The following is a 26,629-nucleotide window of genomic DNA, read 5'->3' on the forward strand; positions in this document are numbered from 1 at the left end:
GTCAGTCAGTTCTTCTGACCACGCCAACATTGAGACATACCTCCATGTAGAAAGCACAAAGGATGTAATACTTTCACCAGATCAGTGTTCAGATCTAACATGCCAGGAATTACAAAGCAGTGATTCCTTTGTTGTACAGCTTTCTTATAAAATAACACAAGATCTTTGCATTTGCATCTCTGATTTTCCATTACACCATGTCTTTCGGTTGTATATAAATCAAAATGACAATTTCAGTCACAGCAGCCTAATCAGTGGCAGTTCGTGATTTACTTCTAATGAAGTCTGGGTATCACAATGCAGAACCAAGAGTATTAAATCGTTAAAGTGTTAATGTAACATTATAAAATGCCATTAAGCTGGCAATTAATCAGTTTAAAAAATAATAAAGGGTGGATTTTAGTGCTCCAAAACCTTTAGATTCTTAATGTATTTACAACATTGAGAGCAAAGAAATTACACTTTGTTAGGTTTGACCTCTGAGGAAAGCACAAAATCTCGTTCAAATGTATTACATTTTTGAAAAAAGAAAAGGAAAGATGCAATGATGTAAAACAGGTTTGGAGAGATTTGGGCAAATTTATAAAAAATGTTAAATAATGTTAAAGCTGAATATGATATTAGTCAAAGAAGTATCAGCTTTAACATTAAATGGGAATTCCAATTATTTATTTATAACTACAACATATGATCGTTCTGCAAATTGATTGACAAAAGACCCTTTCTGAAAAGTTGTCATCTAGTTGTTCTTTGTATTGCATAATTTTTTATTCTGAACAGTCTTTGAAAATAGTTTTCTGTTATTATTAAGACATCTATGCACCCCAATTTAGTGAAATAGAGAGAGCAAGAAAAAGAGTGGAGTGAGAGGGAGAAAGAGAGCGAGACAAAAGGGGAAACAACTTTTAATGGATAACAAAAAGGCTTGAGGAAGTATAAAAAATGTTTCCTGTTTTTCTCATTTTGGAGTTTTAACTTATTTCCGTCCAGTATCATGCAACGACAGCATACCGTCTTTAGAAAAAAAAAATCAAAGATAATGTTAACATACATTCCTTACAATATACAAAGACAGCTGTTTGTTTTCATAATGATAGCTGCACTTTCCAATATTCTTGTTTTATTTTTAAACATAAACTCTCTCTGATAAAGTGTGACATCACCTCTCCTCCAAATACAAATTGTTAATAACTCATGACCAAAGACTGCAGCATAACGTCTTAAATGGTGTCCTAATATCTGAAATCTTATATTATAACTCTCAAAAAAAACAGCCAAAACCTCCAGAGCCATGACATTTTTAATTATTTGCACTTTAGCAAAGGCTGTGATTTCCAAATAAGTGCAACACATTTGTTTTATTCCCCTGTTTCATAACGTGGAACAACACATTTAACAAAATTTATTTGTGACTGATTTTATGAATTCCTGTGGTAATTTTCCCAAACCTGAGGGGGATGAGATGACAGTGGATGTGCCGTTGTTATTGATGAAAGCCTGCTGTGTGAGGTGAGGGTGGTTGACAGAAGGGCCAGCTCACAGCCATTTTAAGCCGTCATTACTAAAACAAAGCAGCTTCTCACTGCTTATCAGGCCTGCATCGACTCCTTCAACAGCCCCTGTCGCTCGAACCAATCCGTCGTATTGACACCCATTGATAAAGAACAGGATGGTGAACTTGTCCAACATGGATCGGGGTCAGAGCAAGAGATGTCTGTATGTGAGACCCCCTGGATAACTTCTCTTGGATTCAATAGTGCTGTGTGTGTTTCTAATCAATGACATGGGTTGAAAATGAGGGCAGAAGTAAGTGGGATTGATCCCAACTGCTAAGAGGTTACATTCAGTGATGCATTTTGAAATGCTCTAATTTTTCAGCTCCACTTTGCTCAAAACGCACAAAAGCTGCATATTTCAGTGTTTACGTCATGTAAACTTGAGTCAACCAACCCGCCTGGACCGTGAACCCAGTTTCCCCCCCTGTCAGTCACTTTCTACTTCTACCAAGGTCAATATCCTCAACAATTAGTCCGAGGAGGAGCAGGAGGATTTGAAGCATGGTCGCACCCTCTGCAAATGCCCCTTCAAGGGCTTTGGGGGGCAGCAACGGTGTGTCAGACTAAAGTGAAAAGTGTACCCATTTCCTCTTTATGTCTCCATTTGCCTCCCTCATTAGGACCATTCATGAGCACTTAGAGGGCCCTTGCACATCCACGGATCACCCTGGTCACATTTAACCTCGTTTCAATGCACCTTTTCCCAATCAAATCGTTACAAGTCCAAGTGCATGAGTAAAAGACACAGAGAGAGGAACAGAAATGTCCAGCAAGGCATTTGTATCTAAACAGTATTATCATTTTAAATCTTTTTTTAAAAGTTTTCATTCTTTTTGCCTTTTTGAATTACTCCTAGTGGCTTTGCACTTCATGTCAAAGCAAATTCTAATCGCATCCCCTTTTTCTTTCCTTGTCTGAGAAGCACAGATACCTGCTGGCCTGTCAAGTCTCAGAGGAAGAGAAAACAAGAACAGTGCAGTCGTCAGGGAGCAAAAAGAATGTGAAAATACAGAGGGGTGAAGGGAGTACAAATGTTGAGCTCAAAGAAACTCGTCCCCTGTGGCTCCATGTGCTGGGCTACATAGAAAAAAAGGAGGTAGAATCATTTTATCTAGCACAGGGTGATCTGTTTTCCCTATAGTGAACGAAGGATGTGGTGGTAACAGGTATTAACGTGTAGTCAGATAAAAAGGGAACCTTCAAAAATTTTCAAAACAAAATAAGGGGCGGTTAGTACTAACAGAGTCCAACAAAAAAAGTTATGTGAAAACAACTTAAATTTTCTGTCACTATTTATTTGGCTTAATTTTCTTCCTGTATATTTGCAGTATTTGTACTGAGTATTTGCAACCACAGCTGCCCACAAATACCTAAAAATCTGCAAAATACTTGAGATTCCTTCCAAAAGTGCTAATAACTGCCTATTTTAATAGTTCATACAACAGCTCTACCCTAATATGCATTCATCTGCACAGAGAAAACCTCTTAGTGACCATAGGAACATCACTCCTAGGGAAATATTTTAAATAATGTGAACAGAATATATGCTGCAGCAGTGAATCTGAACATTTGACTGAATAAAAGAGACTGTTATTTAAGTTAATTAATTCACATTTATCCTAATCACTTATTTGGATACTTAAAAGGTAATTGTTGAACATTTATGACAATATCTAAAAATATTATGAGTATTTTTTGATCTCATATCAAAATATTGTCAAATTATAATGATTGGATAATTGGAAAAAAAAAAGTTTGCGAGATTATGTTTTGTAAATATAAAACATCTTGTTTCAAAAATCCTGTTGACAAACATCTCTGTGCCATTATGTTTTTATTTAAGATTACTATAACTGGAGGATCTCAGATTAGCTCATGAATACTTCCATTTGCAGAAACTTTTTTGGCAGCAAGTTTGACATCATTTTAAATTCCCAAAATCTGAGAATGGTTCTCCAGTTGCTTTGTCTGTACATCTGTTCCCATTTCACTCTGTGACCTACACACACACACACACACGCCCGCACCCCGGCACACGTGCAGAGACAGACACACACTCCTTGAAGTGAGTCACTTTGTGCTGCGAAAATGCAACATGCATGGATAAAAGAAGGCCTCCAACTTTCCTGATGCCTCAGCCACCTGAAAACAAAGAGCACCCCGCTCCATTTTTGATTCTAGTGAGTGATTTGCATAGAAAAGTTCATAAGCATGGGACATAAGGATATGATCATAAAAGAGGCCAATAAAAATTTTAACTATGACAGAATATTAAAAGTGGCAGTAAATCAAAGACAGACTGTAGAATGACCCTTACGGAGTGACTTCCTCGATTGGGACTGCTAATCTCAGCATGTGAGAGGGGGCACTCACTGTACACAGAGAATAAAACACCTCCTTCCGACCCCCTGACAGATACGGTTGTCTCTCACACTTCCATCCTGCCGGATAGTTAAGATTTAAGATAATGACACAACGACTTTCACGTTGATGCCGACATTGAATCTTTTTAAGAGGCCTCCTGCTGCCGAGCCAGGACGGGTCTGTCAGCCACTGGCAGTGAAAGAGCTGAATGTCTAGCGCGTGCACTCGTTTCCCGATGTCAGGAAGAAATTGTTCGTAACATCGGGCCCCCCTCGCACTTGTCTCAACTCATTTATTTCAGCCAAGGTCTGCGGATATAAATAAAAGGAAATGTTACTGGAGCATTTAAACTCGGCGCCAGCCTTGAGAGCAGTAATGTAACCACATATCATCAAAACTGCTGAATCTCCCTTTGTCACCACACGACATGCAATTCCTCCAAAACATATTCACGTTTGTTGCCATTCATACAAATAAATAATCACAGAGAGCCAGGACAGGGCTTTAAAACTGACCTCTACAGTAATACAGAGTGTCCATCAGATTTATGCTGCGTCAACTCAAAATAGAGGTTTGGAAATTATCTGCCAGCTTCAAAGTTTCCTTTAGCACACTGAAATATCATTTGAAGTTTATTTAAAAGATTTGTAACATGAATGTAATTCAACAGGTGGTCCATAGATGGAGCTCTTCTCATTACAATATGCATTACATTACAAGGTTATCCTGGGGTATCTGAGTTCAGCAGCATCCTGAAAGCTGTTTCCCTCCACATGCTTTACCTTTAACTGCCTGGCAAAGCAAAAACAAACACACTGCTTTAATCAAGGAGGCATATCAGCACAGTTTGGATTTCTTTTGTCCACTTCAGTTGTGCTTTTCTGCCTTACTTAACACTGCGAGCGAGAGTGAAACCACAAAGCCACCAGGTCCCCGGCAGCAGTATGACTTAATTGAGCTATCCTGGGAAATCTAATTACAATAATGCACAGAGGATTGTGTAATATTCCCTCTGCTCCCGCTGCTCTGACACCTATGCCTGAAACACGCAGACACACACACACACACACGCACTCACTGATAAAATGCAGATACGTCAGGAGGCTGTGGATATGCTGCAAAATATTTCACAGGAGGAGTTTTAATCACGATTCATGGGCTAGTAAACCTTTAAGTAGCAGTCAGTCAGCTCTGCTGAGCTGCGAGGACATAACAAAGACAGCATGATCAGAAAGTGACGTATTTATGTAGGAACAAAAAAAAAAGTTTTGTGTTTCTTAATTCATGCTAGGGATATGGAAGAGGATGATTAGAGTGAAAGCTTCTTAATTTGCTTGTTTGTTCTGTACAGCTGGGCAATGATCATTGCCATTACATTACATAGAGTAACTGAGGGAAATAAAAGCAATTCAAATGCAGCTATATGTCCAGGAGAGAAGCCATAGAGCACATCCACAATCACCAAATGTGTTAATTAAACTCAAATGTGACCCAAATGCCTGCAGAAATAAGTGCTTTTACAACACAGAGATCATAGTTAGGCTGCTACCAAAACAATGAAGGTATGGCTGCTTTTTTTTTTCCAACTAAAAGGAAAAGCCATTATGTGAATGTAATTTTAAACAGCACTTTGCAAAATGTTAGGCCTTAAACTTTTATACATTTCACACAAGCTTTAATGAATTTCATCTGGATTCTCTATGAGATGAGTGTGAATGTGATGTGGAAGGAAAAAAACAATGCACCATTTTTAAATTTTCCACAAGCAACTATCTGAAAAGTGCAGCATCCCTTTTATTCTGATACTGCTAAGATCCAGTTGAGTCAGTTGCCTTCAATATTTATCGAATTATTAAATAAAAACAGCAAATAGTGACCAGTAGAGATGAAACTTAACTTTGTATAAACACATTTGTTCTGTGAAAGCCTCAGAGGTTTGTTTAAGGATATCCATGAACAAACAGAATCATGAATATTGAGGAACATCAGTCAGTCAGTCAGGGGAAAAGTTGCAGGTACGTTTTAAGCAGAGTGAGGTAAGAAAGCAATATTCCAAACTTTGAACATTTTACAAAGACTTACAGGAATAACTGCGTCAAAAGGGGGTTCTACAAAGTATTGACTCAGGGTGGACACATTTAAATAATGACAAACATCTCACAATTCTATTTATAAAAACCAGCTTGTTCCCACTTCACGTTTTTTCAGTAGTTTGTGCTGGTCTGTCACATAAAATCCTAACAATATGCAACGAGGCTTGCGAGTCCAAGGCACAAACAGTGTGTATGTTTTCTTATAAGTCAATGCCTGTTATATGGGGTCTGTGATTGAGTGCAAGGTCAAAGGGACACTGGGAGAGAGTACTTGGGAAGCGCTGCCCAGCTAAGAGGGGGGGGGTCCCTGCCATGCCCAAGGCCATACCCTCGCAGATAGACACCATATTGAAATTAGCAAATGGACTGCACAGTGTTGCTTGTTGGCCCATTTGTAAAACCCTCCTCTCTCCGGGCGTTAAACAGATGCACCTCGCGGAGGGACATCACTGTTTCGACATCTAGGAAGGAGGGGTGCCAACCTCCCCGCCGTCCTAAAATGAAATGGGTCGAGTCTTATTTATTTACAGCATGTTTTGCGCCCCTCCCATAACACTGTAAATTACCTGCATGGTCAAGGCTCCTTTCCCCGGCAAGGAGAGAAAAGGACATAAAACATGTGATCTCTGAGATATTTAATTCAGGAATCACATATGATCTGTCAATTTCCATATATCAGGCTTTATGAGTCATATTTTAAATACAAAATCTCGTTTATGAATATATATGTATAAATTACGAGCAGTCATGTGCGTTATACGGTGTACAGCGTGTCTATGGGCCCTCGCCAATATTTATGAGATTTCTATAGTGGAGCTCATAGGAGGATAAGGGATGGGTGATTTCCATGCTGAGGTCTTACGAGGATTATCATGTATCTATTTCTCACTTCATGTGTGCTTTTATCACTGTGTTGACTGTTTGACTCCCTGTTCATCTCCCTCTGAAAATGATAATGACAACCATGATGTAAAATATGACGCAGCATATTTTTTAAGTAAAATGCTCACACGTCTTACACGCTTGATACGTAAAAGCATGACTCTCACTTCAATCGAATTATACAGTAAAGGAGACAGAAGCGGAGAGGGGCGACTCGGTGGGAGTGAATAAGTGAGCATGTGGATAAGTGTATGTGTGGAAGAAGGAAGAATTCCCTCAGAGGGAACTCTCTTGGGACCGGAGCTGGTCGTTGACTCCAAAAAGGCAGGTGCCTCTTCCATTATGGCAAACAAGTGCATTTGCTTCAAGGCCGTTGGAGAGTTCTGACCTTTGCCTGACACGCGGAAAAGGTCAGGCCCATCCGTGGCTCCCCGCTGGGGGCTGAGCCTGAACATTTCCTCCCTGGTCCATGGAACCCAAAGAACAACCTCGTTTTCCTGGCTCACACCAACAGCAGACAGGACAAAATCTCTTCATTAAAGCTACACCAGTACAGACAAACATACAGAGGAGGTCAGAAGTTTTTATACAACCTTCACTGACATGACTATTATATATTTTGACAACATGACATTAAGTGCACAAATTTTTACTATTGTGGATTTTCTCTAATGTGCACAAAATCACAATTGTACCTACTTTTACTATTTAGATAAATGTCCTTTTTGATGCCTTTTTGTCATAATGGGTGGCTGGTTTTGATCACTTTCTTGTTCATTAATTTTAATTTAAGTTTTGCCATATTAGATTCAGTTCGTTGTATTCTGTCTATTTCAAAAAGTCTTACCATCACTTCATTCCTTTGAGTTTCCTCCTTGAACCTGATAGTTTGCTCCCATTCACAGCTGTTCCCAATCATTTGATTTCTTCACCTGCATCTAATATCATTATCTACTCATTCCTCAGTACTGAAGGTCACTGATTTTCATTGATCTTTACTGGTGCCTTCCATTACTATGTCCATAGACCTTTTTCACGCTTCCGGGTTTGAAAGCGGATGTAGGGTTGGACAACATCCGGTGGCTATAGCGTTAGCATTAAAAGGCTAGGAAAATGGCTCAGTCTCGGCGCAGTTGTTTTTGTTGTTCATGTTCATGTGGGGGAAGAAAACAGCCTTATCATGCGTTCCCGACGGACCGGACCAACGGAGGCAGTGGATCCAGGCGATCCGAAGAGATGAAGGTCCGGACTTTTGCATAAAGACGGGGAGTACTTTCGTATGTAGCCGCCACTTCACACCGGAGGATTTTGTTAGCGGATCCACAACCAGCCGCCTTAGAAGTGGAGCTGTTCCTTCCCTGTTTGCCTGGAATAACTTCACTGCACCGGCAATGAGAGAGTCTGCTTTCGAGAGGGCGAAGAAACGGCAGTTTGTCCTCTCAGAAAGCTAGTGAAAAAGGTCTGTTGCTTTGGCTTTCTCATGTACAGTACACCAAGCAATTACCTTTGTAATTCTTTCTTTTTTGTTAAGTATTATTAAAGACTCAGCTTACCCTTTGTCGGTCTCTGTGGTTGAATCCTATTATACCACAACAGGATATGGGTTTTAGTGAAGTGCTCAGAAATCACACAAATTTTGAAATTACTAATTTTACCAATAACTAAGCATATCTGGAGAGGTGAATGTCAGGCTTTCAAAATTATAAGCAAATACTTAACTGCAAAGTATGGTGGTGGTAGTTTCATATTGACGTTCTGTTTTGGTGTCAGTGGCTTTGCAGCATTTCTTAAAATGGGTGAAATAATGAGGAAGAATGACTACCTCTAAATTTGTCAACTTCACTTTGGTATTGTTGTAGAATAGTGAGGTTCAATGGGTAAAATTTAAAGTAAAATTAATTTCGCCTGTATATTAATTATGTATCTTACTAATATATTTAAAACATATTTCAGATTTTTTTTTGGTGTAAGTTTTTTTCCTCATATTGATAGACTTATTCATCCTTATCAGAGTTCTTTATCTGACTTAATTATTTCCAAACCAGTGGTTAAATAGGGAAAACCCTTAAGTATGTGTGAATACATGCCAAAGGTAACAAAAGGAAAGCCATCCTCCCTCTCTCAAAGACACATTTCACAACAGTGCTTTCCTTGGGAGGAAGAAGATACACTCAGCAGATAGTTGGAAATATTTTTTTCTCCTCTGTGGCTTTATATCAAAGAGTAGCACAGATAAAGATACAATAGGGTAAATAAATCTAAAATGAAGGAACAAAACTCTTAACATGCACTTATCTCTGTATGTGTGTGTGTTTATACAGCTTATTACCTTCCTGGCCTCTCACAGACCTCTGGTGTTTCTGCAATCTCTAAGTGGTGGAGAAGATTCACACTGATTTTACTTATTTTCCTTGCAACACTGGTGGGTTTGTGTGGTCTTTTCTTAACTTGTATGTGTTGCCCTGTATCCACTGGGACATCGTACAGATTTTTCATGTTTGCAAATGTAAGATATTCTTTTGGGGGGAACTTTCTCTGCAGATGACAAATCCATGCATTTTACGTATGAATTTAGTGAATAGCATGCTGTTTAACGTTTAGTGGTGAAACACATCAGATGAAGTCTAAATCTGATCTCAACTTTTTTTTTTTGTATAACACATATCAGAAACAAGGCAGTTCACAGCGTAAGCACCTTGTTGTGTTGATAGCATGTGAAACGTGGAAAAACCTTCCACATGTGAACTATTTGGGTTTCCTCAAATGTTTATGCTACTTGTAATAATACTATTTACATGTTTCACACCCAAAATAACCTTCCATATGTAGGAAAACATTTTACACGTGGATGATTTACGGAACCCAATTTCTTTTGACATCTGAAACATTTTCCACATATGGAAGATTTTTCTGCTGAAAATTATACTGTGGAACATGTATAACCTCCCCGGTTTTCCCACTTGCAAAACAAATATTAACATATTGTATAGTAATGCAACACTGGTGGGTTTGTGTGGTCTTTTCTTTCTTCTTTGTATTTGTAGAAATACAAAAACATGGCGGACAACATTAAATTGTTTTGTGCCAGTAGATGGTTTCACCATGTATTTCACATGGGTAGATTATATTGCATAATATATTAACAATATTTATTCACACATAAAAGGTTTTGCAATATATGTCTGTGTAGTAGCATGTGAAACTTGTAGAAATTATATTACATATTAACAAGTGATTTATGAGCAGAAACTGTGTAGCAGAGTAGCAAAAGAAAAACATTGCACACTGTGAAATGCTTGTGGAAGATTTCCTCACGTTTCACATGTAAGAAAATATATTTTCTAGTCACATTTCAAATGCAAAAATTCACAGTACATTATTGTGAAAAGTAAGAATATTTTCCTGTATAATGTTCCATGTCAATGTTGTGATGTCAACAAATGTCAAATATGACACCACAAGTTGCATATAGACAAGAGGAAACTTGTTTTTCCACCAAGAACTGCAGCAGATTGACATCAGATAAAATGCATGTACCTTGACCACGCTGAACTGCAATTCAGTCTATGATTGCATAATGATCAAGTGAATAAGTACAGTATAGTGTTTTGACAAACTAGGACAAAGCAAAGGTCTGCTGATGGACGAGTTTTTGAGGACAGCACCTCATCCATGCATTAAGGAGTGTAACTTGATAAATGCACTTAAAACAGTGATGATGAACAATGAGAGGGTGAAATCCCAGATGCCCTGGACTGTGTGCCTACTAGGCATTATGGCAGCGTATTGATCAGGTCTGGGCCGGGTCAGAGGTGTGGGAATGCCTAGCTCGGATACTACTAGTGGGTGAGGTATAGTACATGAGTAAATAGGATCTATTAGGAGACAGATCTATTCTTGAGGCCATAACATTGTACTTTTTGTTAAAGACCAGACTGCTTGACTGCTTGCATTCAGTTCACTCTGCCAAGAAAGGGGAAATTTTCCTCTACAATATAATATACAACATGCAATATTGCAAACTGTCTGTCTTTTGAAATTGATGTGACGTAATGTTTCTGTCCGAGACATTGATAGCTCTATGGCTGTGAAAACGCCCAGCTTCTGTTATTGAATAGTAATAGGCTTGTCAGCTGGTGCCTCCAATTTCACAAATGGAGCAATAAATACACATAACAGAATCAGTGGAACAATAAGAATGCCTATAAAGAACAGTTGTGCCTCAAAAAGAAGGAGCGGCAGAGCGAGGGAAGTGAAGCAACGGTGATACGAGAGGTCAAAGTAAAATCTGACGGCGGAAATGAGAGGAAAAGTGCATGCATGTGAGTGAGCGAGAGCAGACAGAGAAAGATGGTGGCCCACTCTTCATTTCTGTGCCACAAGCTCTCTTGGGCATTTACGTGCTCCGTTTCCAACCTAAGTGTAATTTGAGGCCGGGGTTTGATACAAAGTGTATGCAGCAGCTCTGTTCAAACCCAATCATTCACCCTGACGTGTAATCCTTTCGCTCACCATCATCACGCTGCTTTGGGAATAATGAAACACACTTAAGCTATACGCAGCAGTCGTACAGCTGCGAGCAGGGGACGCATCTCGATGAGATGCCTCGTAACTCTAATGAAAGGCGTTTTGACCTGTCAGGGGAGGTAAACGATTGCCCTTCTACTGTATCTGTGAGAAACTTATTGATGGCAATATCTGGTCCAGCTGGGTGATTTGCATGGGAAACGAGCCACACATTGGTTTTAAAATCTACAGCTTTTGGCATCAATGTGCTCAAGATGTTTCCCCTTTTGCTTTCACTTCATCCATTAAGTTCAACTAATTTCTTGTTATATGATGCTATTGTTTCAACAAAGAGGATTATTACAATTAATTCGCTGGCAAGACATTATTTCAAAAAGGGAAATTGGCTGTCATAATTATATAGTGAAGGGAATACTTTAACTCCCTGGAATATCAGCTTCCTGAAATAATGGAGCAGCATCCCCCCATATCCTCCCCGCCCCATCAGTGTTAGCATGTCTGTCTGTCTGCCTGTTTCCTGTGACGGATCCATTTTCAATAGTCCCTGGCCCAGCAGTGGCTGTGGTTGATTGCTGGATGGTTGGGTGGCCAGGGTGAATCTCTCACTGACTCACCTCACTCACTGCCACCAATCTACAGTCCTTCGGGAATGTCGATCTGCTCTTGATCCTGTTTCCACTGCTGAAATCCCTCTTGGTGTGTGTGCGTGTGCTTGTGTGTTTACACCAAGGAAAAGACTAGATTAGGTTAATAGTTACTCCACCAGAGTAATGAGTAAGTAGTAGTAGTTAATAGGATGATTTATAACTTGATTGGCTATTTAAAAAGTCAAAAATTGATCAGGGATTGCATAACATTGCATGTGTGTGCTTGCAAGCCAACACGGACTTTACTGTAGGACTACGTCCTATGCCGACATTTCTGCCTGTGTGGAGCTGGATCGTGTGGATTGGACTCCAAGTACAAATTCAGAGGCAAGTTTCAGACAATAGCAAACACCTCACTCACTACCACCAACATGGAAACGGTGGGCGGAGCTGTGAAAATGTTCATTCCCAGAAAGAATCATAAAAAGAAGCCATTTCCAACATTCTCCTTCTTCATTCTCCTGGCTGATGCTTTGTGAGCTACATTGTGATACATTATCTCTATTATTATGTCAGTGGTCTTGTGTTGGCAGTGGGTGTGGTTATTACATGGTCCCAAAGCTTTCATAGATGGCCTGATCTTCACATAACAGTAGTGCTAAAATGTGTAGCTCTTTGAAAGGAGATGGATCGTGTGGATCTGTTTGCTTCAAACAACTGCTAAAAATAATAGCTCATCTTTCTAAAAATATATTTGTAATCAAACAAGGTCTGTTGAGTTGCTTTACCCAGGACATAATCACATTAATATTTGGATGAAAATCTTTGCTGCAGTGTGAACATTTTGTCCTTTTAGGGAACCAGAACTGAAATCCAATGAAGCCTGATTTATTCTTTTTAGACTTCTGCATATTAAGCGCTTACCTGAAGAAACAGTTCAAATGAATTTATCTCTATATTTTTGTATCTAACAAGCTGCACGTGTATTATTCTGTGGTCTTCACCTCGTGCCTGTTCTCCTTGTCGCTCAATGGAGAAGCTGGAGGATCTTCTGTGTGCATCTGTTTGAAACAAAACAAATAAAAGCCAGAAAATCTCACATCTCTGTTCACATTGTTCATTTTAAAAGCCAGTCAGTAGATTTGATTCATTTGTGATTGTCACAGCTCTGCACAGCAGTCCCTGCTACTTAACGTGAATGCATCCAGACTGCAAATGAATGCCTTAAGCCTCCACAGGTTTGATTATTACTGTGAGATTCCAAAGTGGATGTAAAAAGTTAAGAGCCAAACCAGATGTTACTGATATAAAAATATAGAAATAAGTAAACATAAAACCGATGGATGAAACCTGCATTTCATTCTTTTTTTTTCTAGTCTGTCTCACGATATTTTCTTTCTGCCTCCATATTTTCTCCCACTACAATGTGTACATTGTCGAATAAGCAAATTAGTTGATGCCAAAAAAAGAAAATAGTGAGAAGAGCAAGACTTTCAGCAGAACCTAAGCCAAACTAAGCCATGTTGCTCCTAGATCTCAGCTTCTGTTATTGAAAATGATGGATTTAGAAATGCTGACTGTCTTGAAAATGTGAGCATAAAGGTAGAAATTTATATTTACCAAAACATTCAATCAGGGTCAGCTGTCCTGTTGAAGTTAGCTACAGCATAACAAAATACGCTAAAATCTGTTATTTTCTCAGCATTTTGTATATATTTATAGAAACCTTTTTTTACAGTTACTGCTCTATAGCGACATGATGTTGCTTTGGCTCCTAAGTAATTACCGGTAATGATTGCTCATAGCAGCAAGACTTAAAAAAGTATTTTCTAGTTGATGGATTTTCTTATAGTACTGATCTTAAAAAGAAATCATAATATACTTAAACAATGCAGGCATATCAAAGCTTTACAAACAGAAATTGATGAAAAAATTTGAATTGGTGCGTCTTTTCTGACTGGACGTGAACAGACAAAAAAATAAAATTTTAAATCATTTTATGCAGATGTAAAATTTTCAGTAAAAGCACAAAAAAAATCAGAGTTCATTGTGTATTTAATTCATTGATCCTTTACCTTTTTGAAAATCAAAACAGAAGTTACACAGATATTGGTGATTCAACAATCAGAGATATCAATGTACACCATTGCCAAATGATATATTTCACACCATAAATACTCAACACAGATGCAGGAAATCAGTTACCTGCTCCCTGTTTGCAGTTTCTCTCAAGGGACCAATTCTGACACAACAATGCTCTTATAAACACACACCCACTTTGCTCCACCCTAACGGTAAAGTTGTACGGTCGACATGAAGCATGCTTTACCTTTACAAACGCCTGTGAAGGATGAGTAGGATAAGAAGAAACATGACTACAATTACAAATGTTTTGGCAGGAGCACTGAAAGATTTTATTTTTTTTTTGGTGGTTGATAAAAACAATAATGGCTCAGGTATGTCACAGATGAGAGCAGAAAGTTGAACCAGAGGAACATTGATAATATGTTGATGAGGTAGTAGTCAGCAGGGCGCTGCATACTTAATTCTCCAGTAGTTTTTCGGCAACCTACTGTTGTTGATGCTATTATATTTACAATGCACATAGAGAAACAACTTGTAAGTAGGCATGGGCCGGTTACTCCAATCCAGATTTTTAAAAAAGTTCCTCCATACCATTCTTATGGTTTAAAGTTATTTTAATTAGTTGCCAGAGAAAATTGTCTTACTGAGCGGAATTTTATCTGGCTCTGTGTTGCACAGAGTAATGCACTGCTGCCCTTCCCCCACTTTTTGCTGAGCGCCACCTATGATCTGGCCTAAAGTCACCTTTTAGGTTTTTCTTACACTTACAAAAAAGACTGAATTGAAAGTTTGATTTTATTTCTGGAAAGCATGGACCAGCCATCACTCTTAATAATATATGGCAAGCTGTTTCAAATCAAGTGATCACTTTTGTTTTTAATCTGTACCAACCATATTTTTATTCAAAATGAGACTCTTATACTGGCCCACACACAGGCCAGTTCTGCCTTTCACTTACTGCTGTGTCACAAAGCAGGGAAAAATAATCAAAAGTTCAAAACTATTCCCAAGAATTTTGACCATCTATAAAATAAAAATAGCTAATTTATTTTTATTGATATACGTGCAAATTAAAGGTTGCATTGTTTTTACCTAAATGATTTCAAATATAGGAAAAAATATTTAAAATGTGACTTTGCTGTATTGCTGAACATTAAAATAAACTACCTTCGAGAAAGCACTGCCATTGGACAGTGGCAAGTGCAAGTAGGGGGGAGTTGGATGAACAACAAATGGGCTTGTGTGGCCACTATAACTGGTGCGATGTCAGAAATTCCTTTGTTCACAGTATCAAAATGTTATGATAGTCACAATTTATCACGATAAGCATTTGCTTCTCAATATGGCTGCAAGTTCCCATATTTCTGTTTCTGCAGTTAAAAGTCTCCATAAGGGAATGTTGTGGAAGTTTAACTGGCTCTTATTATGATAACTCTATTTTAAAACTACAGTTGGGAATTGCAGGAAACATTTGGGAATTGCAGGAAACATTTAGATCGTCTCATGTGTTTCAGTTTTAAATTGCTTTACTACAACCTTGATACCTTTCAACGGTGACATTTCTACTCAAGTTGAAACACACACTGGCCCATGCCTATAATATAAGTCTTATATGTAATACTGTGCCATTTTGCAGGAGAAAAACTGTTGCAATTATTAATTCCTCTATTTATTTATTTTTCTTTGCTATCTCTTTCTTTTTACTGCAATTTTAACTGGAATACGTGCACATGAAATCTAATTACAATGTTTTATATCAAAAAGATTTTGAATATGCTGTCTAAACACATGCCCTTAGCATGATTTCAGTCAGAATTGGTCCCTGTTGTATTGCACAACAGTTAAACAACTTAAATTTCACCTTCTACAGCAGCGTTTGTTCAGTGGGTAGTTCAAGTAGGGAGGTGTAGGATGATCTGGGGAGTAGTTATTCTCCATTAAGTGGCCATTCAGGCAGCTGCTGACCGCTCGATTGCCGCTAGCCTTTGATATCACAAGCGTAGCCGCAACTCTAACCTATGCAATGTCAGGGATTCCTTTGATCACAGTATCATATTGTTGTGACATAGCCACAATTTATCACTACAGCAGTATAAGCATTCCCTACTAGCACATTCCCCTGCACATGGAGGGCGGCGGATGGCACTGAAGCATTGCTCACACTTAGCGTAATGGACCTAAACACGGGGAGAAGCAGGACCATTTTCCCCCCACCAGAGATCACACCTTGCAGAGACACATCGTTGCCCTTTGAGGCATGCACACTTTGTTTCTTGCATAGCTGTTCACATGTGCATGATCGGGCGATCAAGATTCTCACGGATGCTGGCGGGAAGGGTGTTATTCTGCGTCAGCCACAGTGTCAACATGAGGTCAAGGAGTGGTCCATGTGTTCATTGTACTCCTGGTCCAGAGGCTGTATGGACAATCCCCTACACTCCCCTGCTGGGTAAAAATAAACCCAGTGTGAAGCGCCGCAAACTCTTGCTTTGCACCTGCTATTTACCTCCATTCAGCTGAAGCCCCATAAATGCAGGCGCCGCTATTAAAAGATAGAAGCTGTCTAAAATGGTGAGAGCAGATGCCGGACACCTTGCTCCCACTGGCTTAAAGAGCCCAAAATAGTGTGGTTGACATATAGGCCTCTGATTGTTTGAACAAGGAATCTCATAGACTTCTGCCACCCAGCATAAATCCTTTGAAACTTCCACACCGAAACCGCTGATTATCTTTCACCTGGACTGAATCCGGTCATCTATTTGCATGTCAAGAAGCAATTTCCACAGGCTTAAGCGACAGCTGAATCTGGGGGTTTAGTGCTTGAGAAGCACCAACACAAACTTCTTCACTCGAGGAGAAATATGAGTGTACAACAGGGGAACAAGTGGTGACTCACATAGGTGAAAATGACTATGAACAGGCATGGTCTTTAGGTAACAGCAGCAACGAAAAGCACATGAAACACTGGAAATTAAGCATGGCTTTCCCACAGTCCCTCTTATTGCTGAATTACTACATAAGACTATTTTACCTGCCTATGCTAGGTTGGTTAAACATGGATTCAGCAAGTGTTTCAGTCTGAGAAGAATCCACTAAGATCACACTGCTTACTGCTCAGGAGAGGTATATTAATCCAAGGACATTTAATTGATGAGTTCACATTTAGGTAAAATTTTCCTCATTTCTCTCTCTTTTTTTTTTTACTTTTTTTTTCTTTTGCAGGAGGAGAAGAAGAAAACATGGTTACCAAGTTTGTCGGATTTCGAACTGTACACTCAGCTTTCCAAGTAGCAATTATTTACATGTCCTGGTTAAGTCCAGACAAAAAAACAACACACAAGTCTGTTTATGGTTGTTAACGCCTTTGCTTTCTTCAGAACAAAATCTTTTTTTAGGAACTTTCTACTTGTTCTGAAGACGCAAAGGGGCAGGAAGGTCCTTCATATAGAGCATGACCACTGACAATTACAAAAAGAAAATTATTACTGTACATAGCATTTATTATATATTTTAAATTAATCTGCATCATTTTATATTTATACTAATAACCCAAGTTTTCCACTTGTTTTTTTTTTTTTTTTCAATTTAAAGTCCCAAGGTTCCGCAAAGAGGAGGAGTTGTCAGTCTCTGCTTTGCAAACCACATGGCCGATTCTGTCTCCTGAGATCCCTCAGCCACAATTCAAGTCACTCTCTGTCTTATTGTTGCAGCCCTCCACCTCCAATCAGACCTTGGCCTCCAGCATCTCCAGGAAGAGTTTGTGCATGGGCACCTTGCCCTGCACCTTAATGCTGTAAAAGTGCTGCACAGCCTTAGTTGCAGTCTGCCTCAGCAGGGGCAGCGTCATGAGCAGCTTGCCAGCCCGACGCGGGTCCTCCTGATGCTGGCTGCTCTCGAAGTCCTGAAGGGCCTCATGGAGAGCGTCCTGCAGTTTCTGGACCGCCTCCATGTCTTCTATGTGCATGGAGTCTGCTGGGACAAGAGGGAATAAAATACAACATTAGAGAGCTCAAAGTCCTAAAAATATTGGGGGACTGTAAATTCAATATATATAAAGACAGACTCGCAGTAGAGATATAATAGCAAAAAGTCAAATAGTAGGCTCAGTGCTGTTAGCTACACAAGTTACGAGTATCAGGGTAAAGTCAAGCTTAAAATTATTCATGCCCCTGGCTCAGATTATATGTAAATTTGTTTCCATGAAACCAAGAAGTTTGTTTCTCACAGGAAATAAAACGGGTATCTCCCAGAAGATAATAAAATAATGTAAAAAAGGAATAAATCAAAAATATAATAATTCATTCATTTCCAATAATTGTACTTGCATACCACACAAATCTGAGGTTTGTGAAAAAATTGGCCAGAAGGAAGACACTGTTGGAAGACGTCGTGAGAAAACTTTGCTCTGGTCAGATGAGATACAAGTGAACTTACAAAATGCTATATGAGTTAAAAAAATAACCTGGCACAAACTACACTCTACATTTCAGTGCTCTAAGAAAGCTTTAGGAGATGCAGAAGACTTAAGACTGAGACAGAGCAGGACAATAACCTTAAACACACAACAAAAGCTACAATTAAACATTTTAGATTAAAGCACACTCATAGGTCAGATTGACTGACTCAAAGTCCAGACCTAAACCCAAATGAAAAGGTGTGGCACAACTTAAAACAATTATTTTTACAGAAATTAAATCTGACTGAATTAGAACTTTTCTCCAAAAACAATGAGCAAAAATGTCAGTCTGAAGATGTGCAAAGATGGTAAAAACCACTTGTAGTTGTAAAAAAGATGAAAGGTAGTTCACAGTACTGACTCCAGAGAGCCGAAGACAAACAAATGCCACACTTTTTAGATTTGTATTTGTGAAAAGTTTTAAAAAACAAGAAATAATCTTCCTTCCAATTCACAATTACGCATAACACTGTGTTGGTCTATCTAATAAAAAATCCTAACAAGATGAAATAAAAAAGAAGAAAACACACCTTTTAGATAGTTTTTACATTTTACTATTTGATCAAGTAGGCAGAGTGTATATTTGGGCCTGATCATTGCGACTGAAAATCAATGTTGTCCTCCAGTAAACAACATTATGAATTCAGCCCAATCTGTGGTGTGAGCATCCACATCAAACACCTTCCTGTTGGATCCAAAATATGGAAAAGGGCAGCTCCATGTTAAAGTTTAACTCTACAAAAGTATCTGAAGGAAATTGGACATTTTCACCTCATGATAAATCTTTGATCCTCTATATTTGTTAAAGTAAATCTCTATTTTTTATTTTTTTATCTTTATACTCATATACTCAGATTTTCTCCTCCTCCGGAAAAGTTTCAGACAAGTCTACAGTTTCAGCCAAGCAACCCTGTGGTTTTCCCCACAATTGTACCGATATGTTGATACAATTTTGGTTTCTTTTGACTGGTTCCCTTCACGTTCCCACCCTCCTCTTTCCTTTTCGGCTTTTATTCTTGGCCCGCAGCTTTTGTCTTCCAGCTCCTCTCTGTCTCTCTCTCTGTCTCTCTCTGGCAGGCTCTGGGGTGGCACTCTTCCTCACCGGTTAACTGGCACCTCGCACTCAGGAGACAGCGTGTCATTGGCCGCCTGACTCGTCTCACCTTGGCAGAGCATATTTTACCGCGCGGGACAATAAAAGGCAAAACAGATTTCAGGCTTCGCCCCAGATTCATTGACTGGAACAACTGTATTCCCAAGACCTTGAGACATTTCTCACCCTGACGGTTTTCAAATCCACAGTGGTAAAATGAAGTAGGTCGTTTTTGTAAAGTGAATGCGGGAGGGGTTGAGTTAGTGAACAAAAGCCCCAAAAAAAGGAGAAAAAAAAAACACAGATGAGGTTATGGTGGGACATAATTATCTCCTTTTTTTCCCGCAGAAGCCGTGTTCACACTCCAATTCGTTTGTTTTAACGAATCAACCCAATGTTTTGCTCTGTTTTTCACACCTTTGCACAGACACACATTTCTGTGATAAAGCTGCTTTAATGAAATGTTTTACAGCGGGGGGGAAATAAAAAGAGCAATTGAGACATCTCAACAGATGGGAATGAAAAGAGGGTAGAGCGCATGCCGCTTTGCTCAGTGGAGGAGGGGGTGGAATAAAAAACAACTTTGAAGAAACAATTTCCCTGCAATCCATCAGTGAGCCCACGTCGATCGAATTGATAAACTGCTAATTACAAAATCAATCGCTATGAATTTTCACAGCTGTCAGACAGAGGGGTCCCCGGGAGAGCGATCGCCCAGAGACCTTGTTCCTCCTCCTCTTCTCTCCCCCATCCCCCATCTCCGCCTCACCCCCCGCCCTACCTGCCTCCCAAAAGCTCTGCTGTCTGAAAGCAAAGTCCCTGCATCAGCATTTTCATTTTCAGCCTAGGACAAAACAAGGGAAAGAGGCCCGGTGACCCAGGCGCGCATTGATCAGAGCGGGACAAGTCCTGCCTCCTCAAAAGGCGCCTTGTCAATAGCGCCATGCAGCCTTCGCATCGGAACAAACGAGGCCCACCGCTTCCTGATATTCATTCCATTCGACTTAACACGTTTTATTGACAGTCCCCGTGCTCCTAATGAAATGCTAAATTTACCTCATATGGCTGTTGTGCCTTGCAGCTACTGTTATGGAGATGGGGAAAGAGAAGGGAGCGCAGGAGAAATAGGTGCGAGGAAGGTGTTCAGCTCCCAAAAAAAGGGAAATAAAAGCCTTTTTTCAATATCTTTATCTGACATTCAAAATAAAAGTGTCTCAAAATTTCAGGAGAAAAATAAAACACATTGCATTTCAAAAAATGTAATAAGTAATAGTCCAAGTGTGGTTATATACTCTATTAAACAACAATATATTTCTCATTAAGATTTTAAAACGTTAAAAAATAAGTCATATAATTTTAATTGATTTTTGCATGTATTTATATAGATAAAAGCTCTTTGCTTTTTTTGATGAAACTGAAAAATATTATTGATTAAAAATACAATAAATTGAAAGAAAACAATGGCTGTCAATAGCTAACAGAATAAAAACATCAAATTTGTTTTTGATTTTCTCAAAATTAGTCATTTAAAAATGGGTCTTGTAAACACACTGAATATAATAAACTATGCGTGATAAAGAAAAATAATACATCAACAATTATGCAGCAGGACTTTTATATTTGTTATAAGGTGTCTAGTCCTATTTAAAATCATATTATGGGTATTAATTTAAATACAAATAACTTGAATGGAGAAATGGAATACTGACTTTGATTACATTTTATTGCAGTCACAGGATCACATACATATTTTTGAAAAAAATTTGAATAAATAACTTTATGTAGTTTGAGTTATATCCTGCACAAAGAATATTTTTAAAATGTTTGAGCAATATAACTGGTGCCACATTTATGGTAAGCCAACATTTTTTCTATAGAATCACTGCAGCTGATTTAAGTTGCATCTTACTTTTTTAAGTTTATCAGTGTATGGAGGAACTTTAAATAAGTAATACCTGCTTTACTTTTTAACAAAGAGGCCTGTGTATTTTAGCGATTCTTCAAAACTGGTAAAACCAGAGAGAATGTCTGCTGTGAAAATCAAATGTTTAATTACATATTTTGTTTAATACAGTATTTAGAGTGTGTTTGGATAATTCTGCAACCTTATTTGTTATTATTATTAATAAAAAAATAGCCAATAAACTATTGGAGGCAAAGAGCAACCATTATTTACCACAACAAATAAATAATAATAAAATAAAATCTTATATATAAGCATTTTATCAATTTAATTAATAGACTGTATGCGCCACCATTCCCACCTGAGTTGGCGAGAGCGATGGCTTTGAGGGTCACAAACTCCTCCTTCTCCACCTTGAGCTTCTTGTACTTCCGCACCAGCTGCAGGATGGAGACATAGAGGTCGAGCAGACCCGTCAGCCGCGAGTGCTCCTCGTCCATGATGTAGTCCTCGGCGTACACCAGCTCGTCGTCGTACGGCAAAGAGCGGAACACGATGCTGAGGATGAGGATTTCCATCCAGGCGCTCTGCAGTAAGCTCATCTGGTCTCCCAGAGAGAGAGTGGAGAAGCCTGAGAAAGAAGACGAAAACTGTGTGAGGGCAAATGTGACATGAAAACAGATGGCTTGAAGAGAAAATACTTTTTTTTTATTATTTCAGAAAAGCAGCTGAGTCGGGTAAATTTAGCAAATTGACAACCAGGACGTGGCTAATCAAGAAAACAAACATGATCCGTCCAGCCAAACTGGCTCAAAGTACACACTGAGGCACAGGCGCTTAATTTCAAACGCACAGTAGAAGGTCTTCTTTGAAGCTTGTCTCGGAGCACTTGAGTGGGCTTTACTGTAAGTGAGGACCGTAAATCAGAGCAAAGGTCTGAGATATACAAAGCCATGTGGTTACCCTTTGTATCCTGCCCCTGTTCTATTGGTGTTAGGGGGATTAGCACAGTCACATTCATATTGGAAGGGTTGAGGACATGACATACACGCTGTAACAGGAGGAGGGGACGCACACAACCACGCGCACGAGTATACATAACGTGTCAACCAAGAAAACAAACAGACGTGCACATTGACATCATGACATCTATATGTATGCACATAAATCCAAACACATAAAAAACAGCCATAGCCCTGGGATCAGGAGGTTCAAATCAGGCCTGAAGACCTGCTTAAACACAGGGTCTCGTTCTGCAGCAGCTGGGAGAGCTGAAACTGGCATGGGAACATCAAACCACTGTCATTTCCTCCCAGACACCTCTACATATGCTCAGAATAGAACATCAAATAAAACAAGCTGCTATGTCCCCCTCAGATGAGCTCTGGGGAATTCAAACAAAAGAGAATCAAGGAAGAGGGGAAGAAAATAAGGGGCAAGGAGACATATAGAGTGCCTTACAAAAATATTTAAACCACATTTTATACGGAGTCAAATAATACATAAAGTGGAAGTGGAATTAAAATGATTTATATGGTTGACACTGTTTTACTAATAAAGACTTGAAAAGTGTGATGTGCATTTTTTAGTGCACTGGAAATAATATTTAGCTGGAATAATCAGCAGCAAGTCTAAAACTGTGTCCTTTGAACATTTGAAATGTTTTGATGCATTGCAGCAGAAGTTGAGTCAGTTTGAATTTAGCTTGAGCTGTCAACATCAAAGAACAAGTCCTGTAACAGACTCATAATTACATTTGGGTGTGGACTTTGACTAGGCCATTTTAACATATGAGTATGTTTTAATCTGTTCCAAATTAGCACTGGGTATATTTTTATGATGGTTGTCCTGTTGAGATTATCTTGACTTTTGCAGAGGCACAGTGAAATCCACTCCGACTACGACCAGATTCCATGTGCCTATTGAGGAAAAGCATCCCCACAGCATGACACTGTCACTACCATGCTTCAATATGGGGGAAATTTATTTGGTGTGTTTTTCTCGAAGTGTACATATTTGCATGTACACCAAAATGATCATTTTGCTTGAGGACCTTCTTCCACATGTTTGTATTTCTCCTATACAACTGATAGGAAACTTTAAAAGGGACATCTTATGGCTTTCTTTCAACAATGGCTTTGTTCTCGCCTTGATCCATGAAGTGCTAAAAAGAACAATTGCTCTATTGAGAGATTCTAAGATGTAGATCCTTGGAGTTCCTCCAGAGTCACCATGTGGCCTTTTGGCTGCTTCTCTGACTGCTAAAACATCCAACATTGTTTCTTTCTGTTTACTTTGTGCAGGTGTATCACATGAACTCGCAACTAAATTCAGTGAATTGTGAGCTAGTGATGGAACAAAATGTTAAAAGTTTCGGCAGATATTTATATTTTTGCAAGGCACTGTTGGTATCCATTTATTTCCCTTTACAATTTAGCTGTCAATAAAATACACAGGCCTGCAAAGCACTCACCATATTACCAGACTCCCCTCCCCCAGCTAGGCGTTCCTGCAGGCGGCTCATTCTGACAGCATATTAGACTCCCCAGCACCGCCCCTGATTGCTTTTACAAGTTTGCTGGTGCCACAGTACCTGCCACAGTCTGATTAACAGGCGATAGATTACTGTATTGACCAGGCCACGTGCATCAGACGTTTTCTCTTGAATGTAAATGGCCTGACTATGGCATGACCACAAGCCCGATGTTTATCTCCCCCTGACAGGACTCAACACATGCAGCTTGAGAAGATAAAATACATAAATAAATAAATAAATAAAAATAATAAAATAAATAAAGAACCATGAGAGTGAATGGAAAAAAATATATCAGGGCGGAGCGAGAGAGAAACAAGAAAAAAAGAAGGCAGGAAGAGTGGTACCTGAGTGTTCAATTCCCCTTATCGTGGTGATGACCACGGCAGGGGAAGAGCTGCAGGATACATTAATTAAGAGATTGTGATCAGAATGTGAGGGCCTTCACATTCTGAAGGGGAATCAATAGTGGGTAGAAAAGAGCGCAAACTGAAAGGTGCTAGAACCGTCCCAAATTAGAGCCAACAAAGCAGACTGCTGAAAGCACTCAAAACACTTGACTATTATCAGTGAAGCCAATAAGCCATATTTTGTAGTGGCTTGTCCCATTACATTTATCGGGGCGGCATCTTAAAATGCTTTGTTGTGTTATTTCCTTGTCTGCATACGTAGCCATTATGTCGGACAGAATGTGGACTGGCCGGAGAGAAATTGCCAAGCGAGCACGGACGTGGTGCTGATTGCCGCATCAGGTTGGCATCACAATCACAGACGAGGCTTTGTGTAGCCTTTTAATGCCAAGGAGGACTGAAGCGGAACTAAAGCGCTGCTCCCGCGATGACAGCTCGCATGACGGCCCTGTTCAGGGCTTGCTGGAGTGGCTTTAGAGTTGTTCTGATACAACCGACACCTCTCAGCCATATGCAAACTTGCATCCCAGCAGCCTGTAATTACCTTTGACGCTAAAAGTCCTTGAATTTAATCCAGTGTTGTGAGATGGAGAGGTAGTGTTTTTCCCCGCTCCATCCCCTCTCCTCAAAGCCTAAATTATCGCTCCAAATGGGATCTTGTGTCGTTGCCTCGCCTTTTTCCACTCAATTTAATCGAGTAATGAAGTGACTTCCCGACTCCACAGGTCACGCCGCGCTCCGGCCGCCACACTCTGAAGGTGGCCCGGTTAAGTGCCGTCGGAGTGGGTGATTTTCCCTAATGAAATATCAATATTTACATCTTCATTTCCAGCCCACTGCCTTGGCGGGGTTTGACCAAACATGACACAATATTGACCAAATCAGAGGAGCCTGCCTGTGCACTTGAAGGGCCTTTTCCGCTCCACAGTTGAACGCACCAGCAGGTTTCTGTCTGGGAGGCTTCGCAGCAATAATTACGGAACATTTTTCTTTGTTCACATTAGATTTGAGCAGATCAATCAAATAAGGTTTTAACAATTATCGATTTTCTGCTATATTAAATTCATTATTGGAGGAGATTTAAATAATTATGTGTAAATACTACAAAACAGTTTGAATCTAAAATACACACACAAACACAAATAATCTCTAGAGGTCATTGTTAAACCTCCATCCATCGCCTAATCGAATCTGATTTCTTTCTGCTGAAGAAAAGCACCCCACACAGCATGATGCTGCCACCTCCATGTTGTACTGAGACGTTGGAACGGTCAGTGTGATCAAACATTTTGCACATATCCCAAAAAGTTAAACGCTGGTCTCATTTGACCAGAGCACCTTCTTCCACAGATCACATTGTCATTCATGAAAAAAAGGATATAATAAATTGAGCTAAAATAATTAAGCCCTGCACTAAAACAAGAATAAGAAAAACATAATCTCTCTCTTCATCTTCCCAAAAGCCTTCAGCTGTGAGCAGGAGGGGGCAGCCCAAACTCACAGACGGCCGTTTCAAACCCCGAGCGGAGATTAATCAGAGCGCTGTTTCATCTGCCGGAGAACAGGACGGTCCAGAATGAAATGCTGGAGATTTCTGTTGAGCTGGAGTTCATATTCTATTAATTTATTATTGTTTCTTTCTCCCCGAGGGCCATTAGCGCGAGTAATAAAAAGAGATGTAATTACGAGGCACGGCGGTCCCCTCCAGCTGCAGCCCCCTCGTAACTCACCCTCAATCAGACGACACAGCAGACAAAGAGGGGGGAGAGAGAGAAGGAGGAAAAAAATGGCAAGAGATAGAGAAATGGGGGATAAAAGAGAAGAGAAGATATGGGGCAGAGAGGAGGGAGATAAGCAAGAAAGAGGACCAAAGAGGACCAAAGCAGTAGTGAAAAAAGGAAGTGTGAGATAGAAATGGGGGAAGGAGAGCAATCCTGGCTGGACACTGGCTGATCTATCATGGCTGGCTATCAGAAGGACAAGCGGGCCCTGAAGACTTTTGCCTGGCGGCAATCTCACCTCAGCCAAGTCAAGTGCTCTTCGGGCACCGGTTGAAGTAAAACTGTGCTCAAACAGAACCCGAGAGATTTAGCACTCCTTTTATTCTATCCTCAAACTGGGCCCAGCGATCATATCGCCA

At 39.6% G+C, this 26,629-nt stretch overlaps 1 protein-coding gene across 7 annotated transcripts in view; it reads right to left on the reverse strand.

Moving 5' to 3' along the window:
• Positions 1-15,567: 15,567 nt before the first annotated feature.
• esrrb (estrogen-related receptor beta) overlaps positions 15,568-26,629 on the reverse strand; it is a 57,269-nt gene continuing 46,207 nt past the window's right edge. For all 7 annotated transcript variants that reach the window (XM_055038717.1, XM_055038715.1, XM_055038719.1 and 4 more), the window contains 2 exons: positions 21,908-22,177; positions 15,568-18,063 (listed from right to left, as the gene is read on the reverse strand). In XM_055038717.1, coding sequence (XP_054894692.1) covers positions 17,819-18,063; positions 21,908-22,177 — 515 coding nt within the window. In that variant the 3' untranslated portion in view covers positions 15,568-17,818. The remainder of the gene's footprint in view (positions 18,064-21,907; positions 22,178-26,629) is intronic.

The sequence above is a fragment of the Poeciliopsis prolifica genome, unplaced genomic scaffold (assembly GCF_027474105.1).
Source record: "Poeciliopsis prolifica strain line A6 unplaced genomic scaffold, Auburn_PproV2 SCAFFOLD013, whole genome shotgun sequence".
NCBI classification, from domain to species: domain Eukaryota; kingdom Metazoa; phylum Chordata; class Actinopteri; order Cyprinodontiformes; family Poeciliidae; genus Poeciliopsis; species Poeciliopsis prolifica.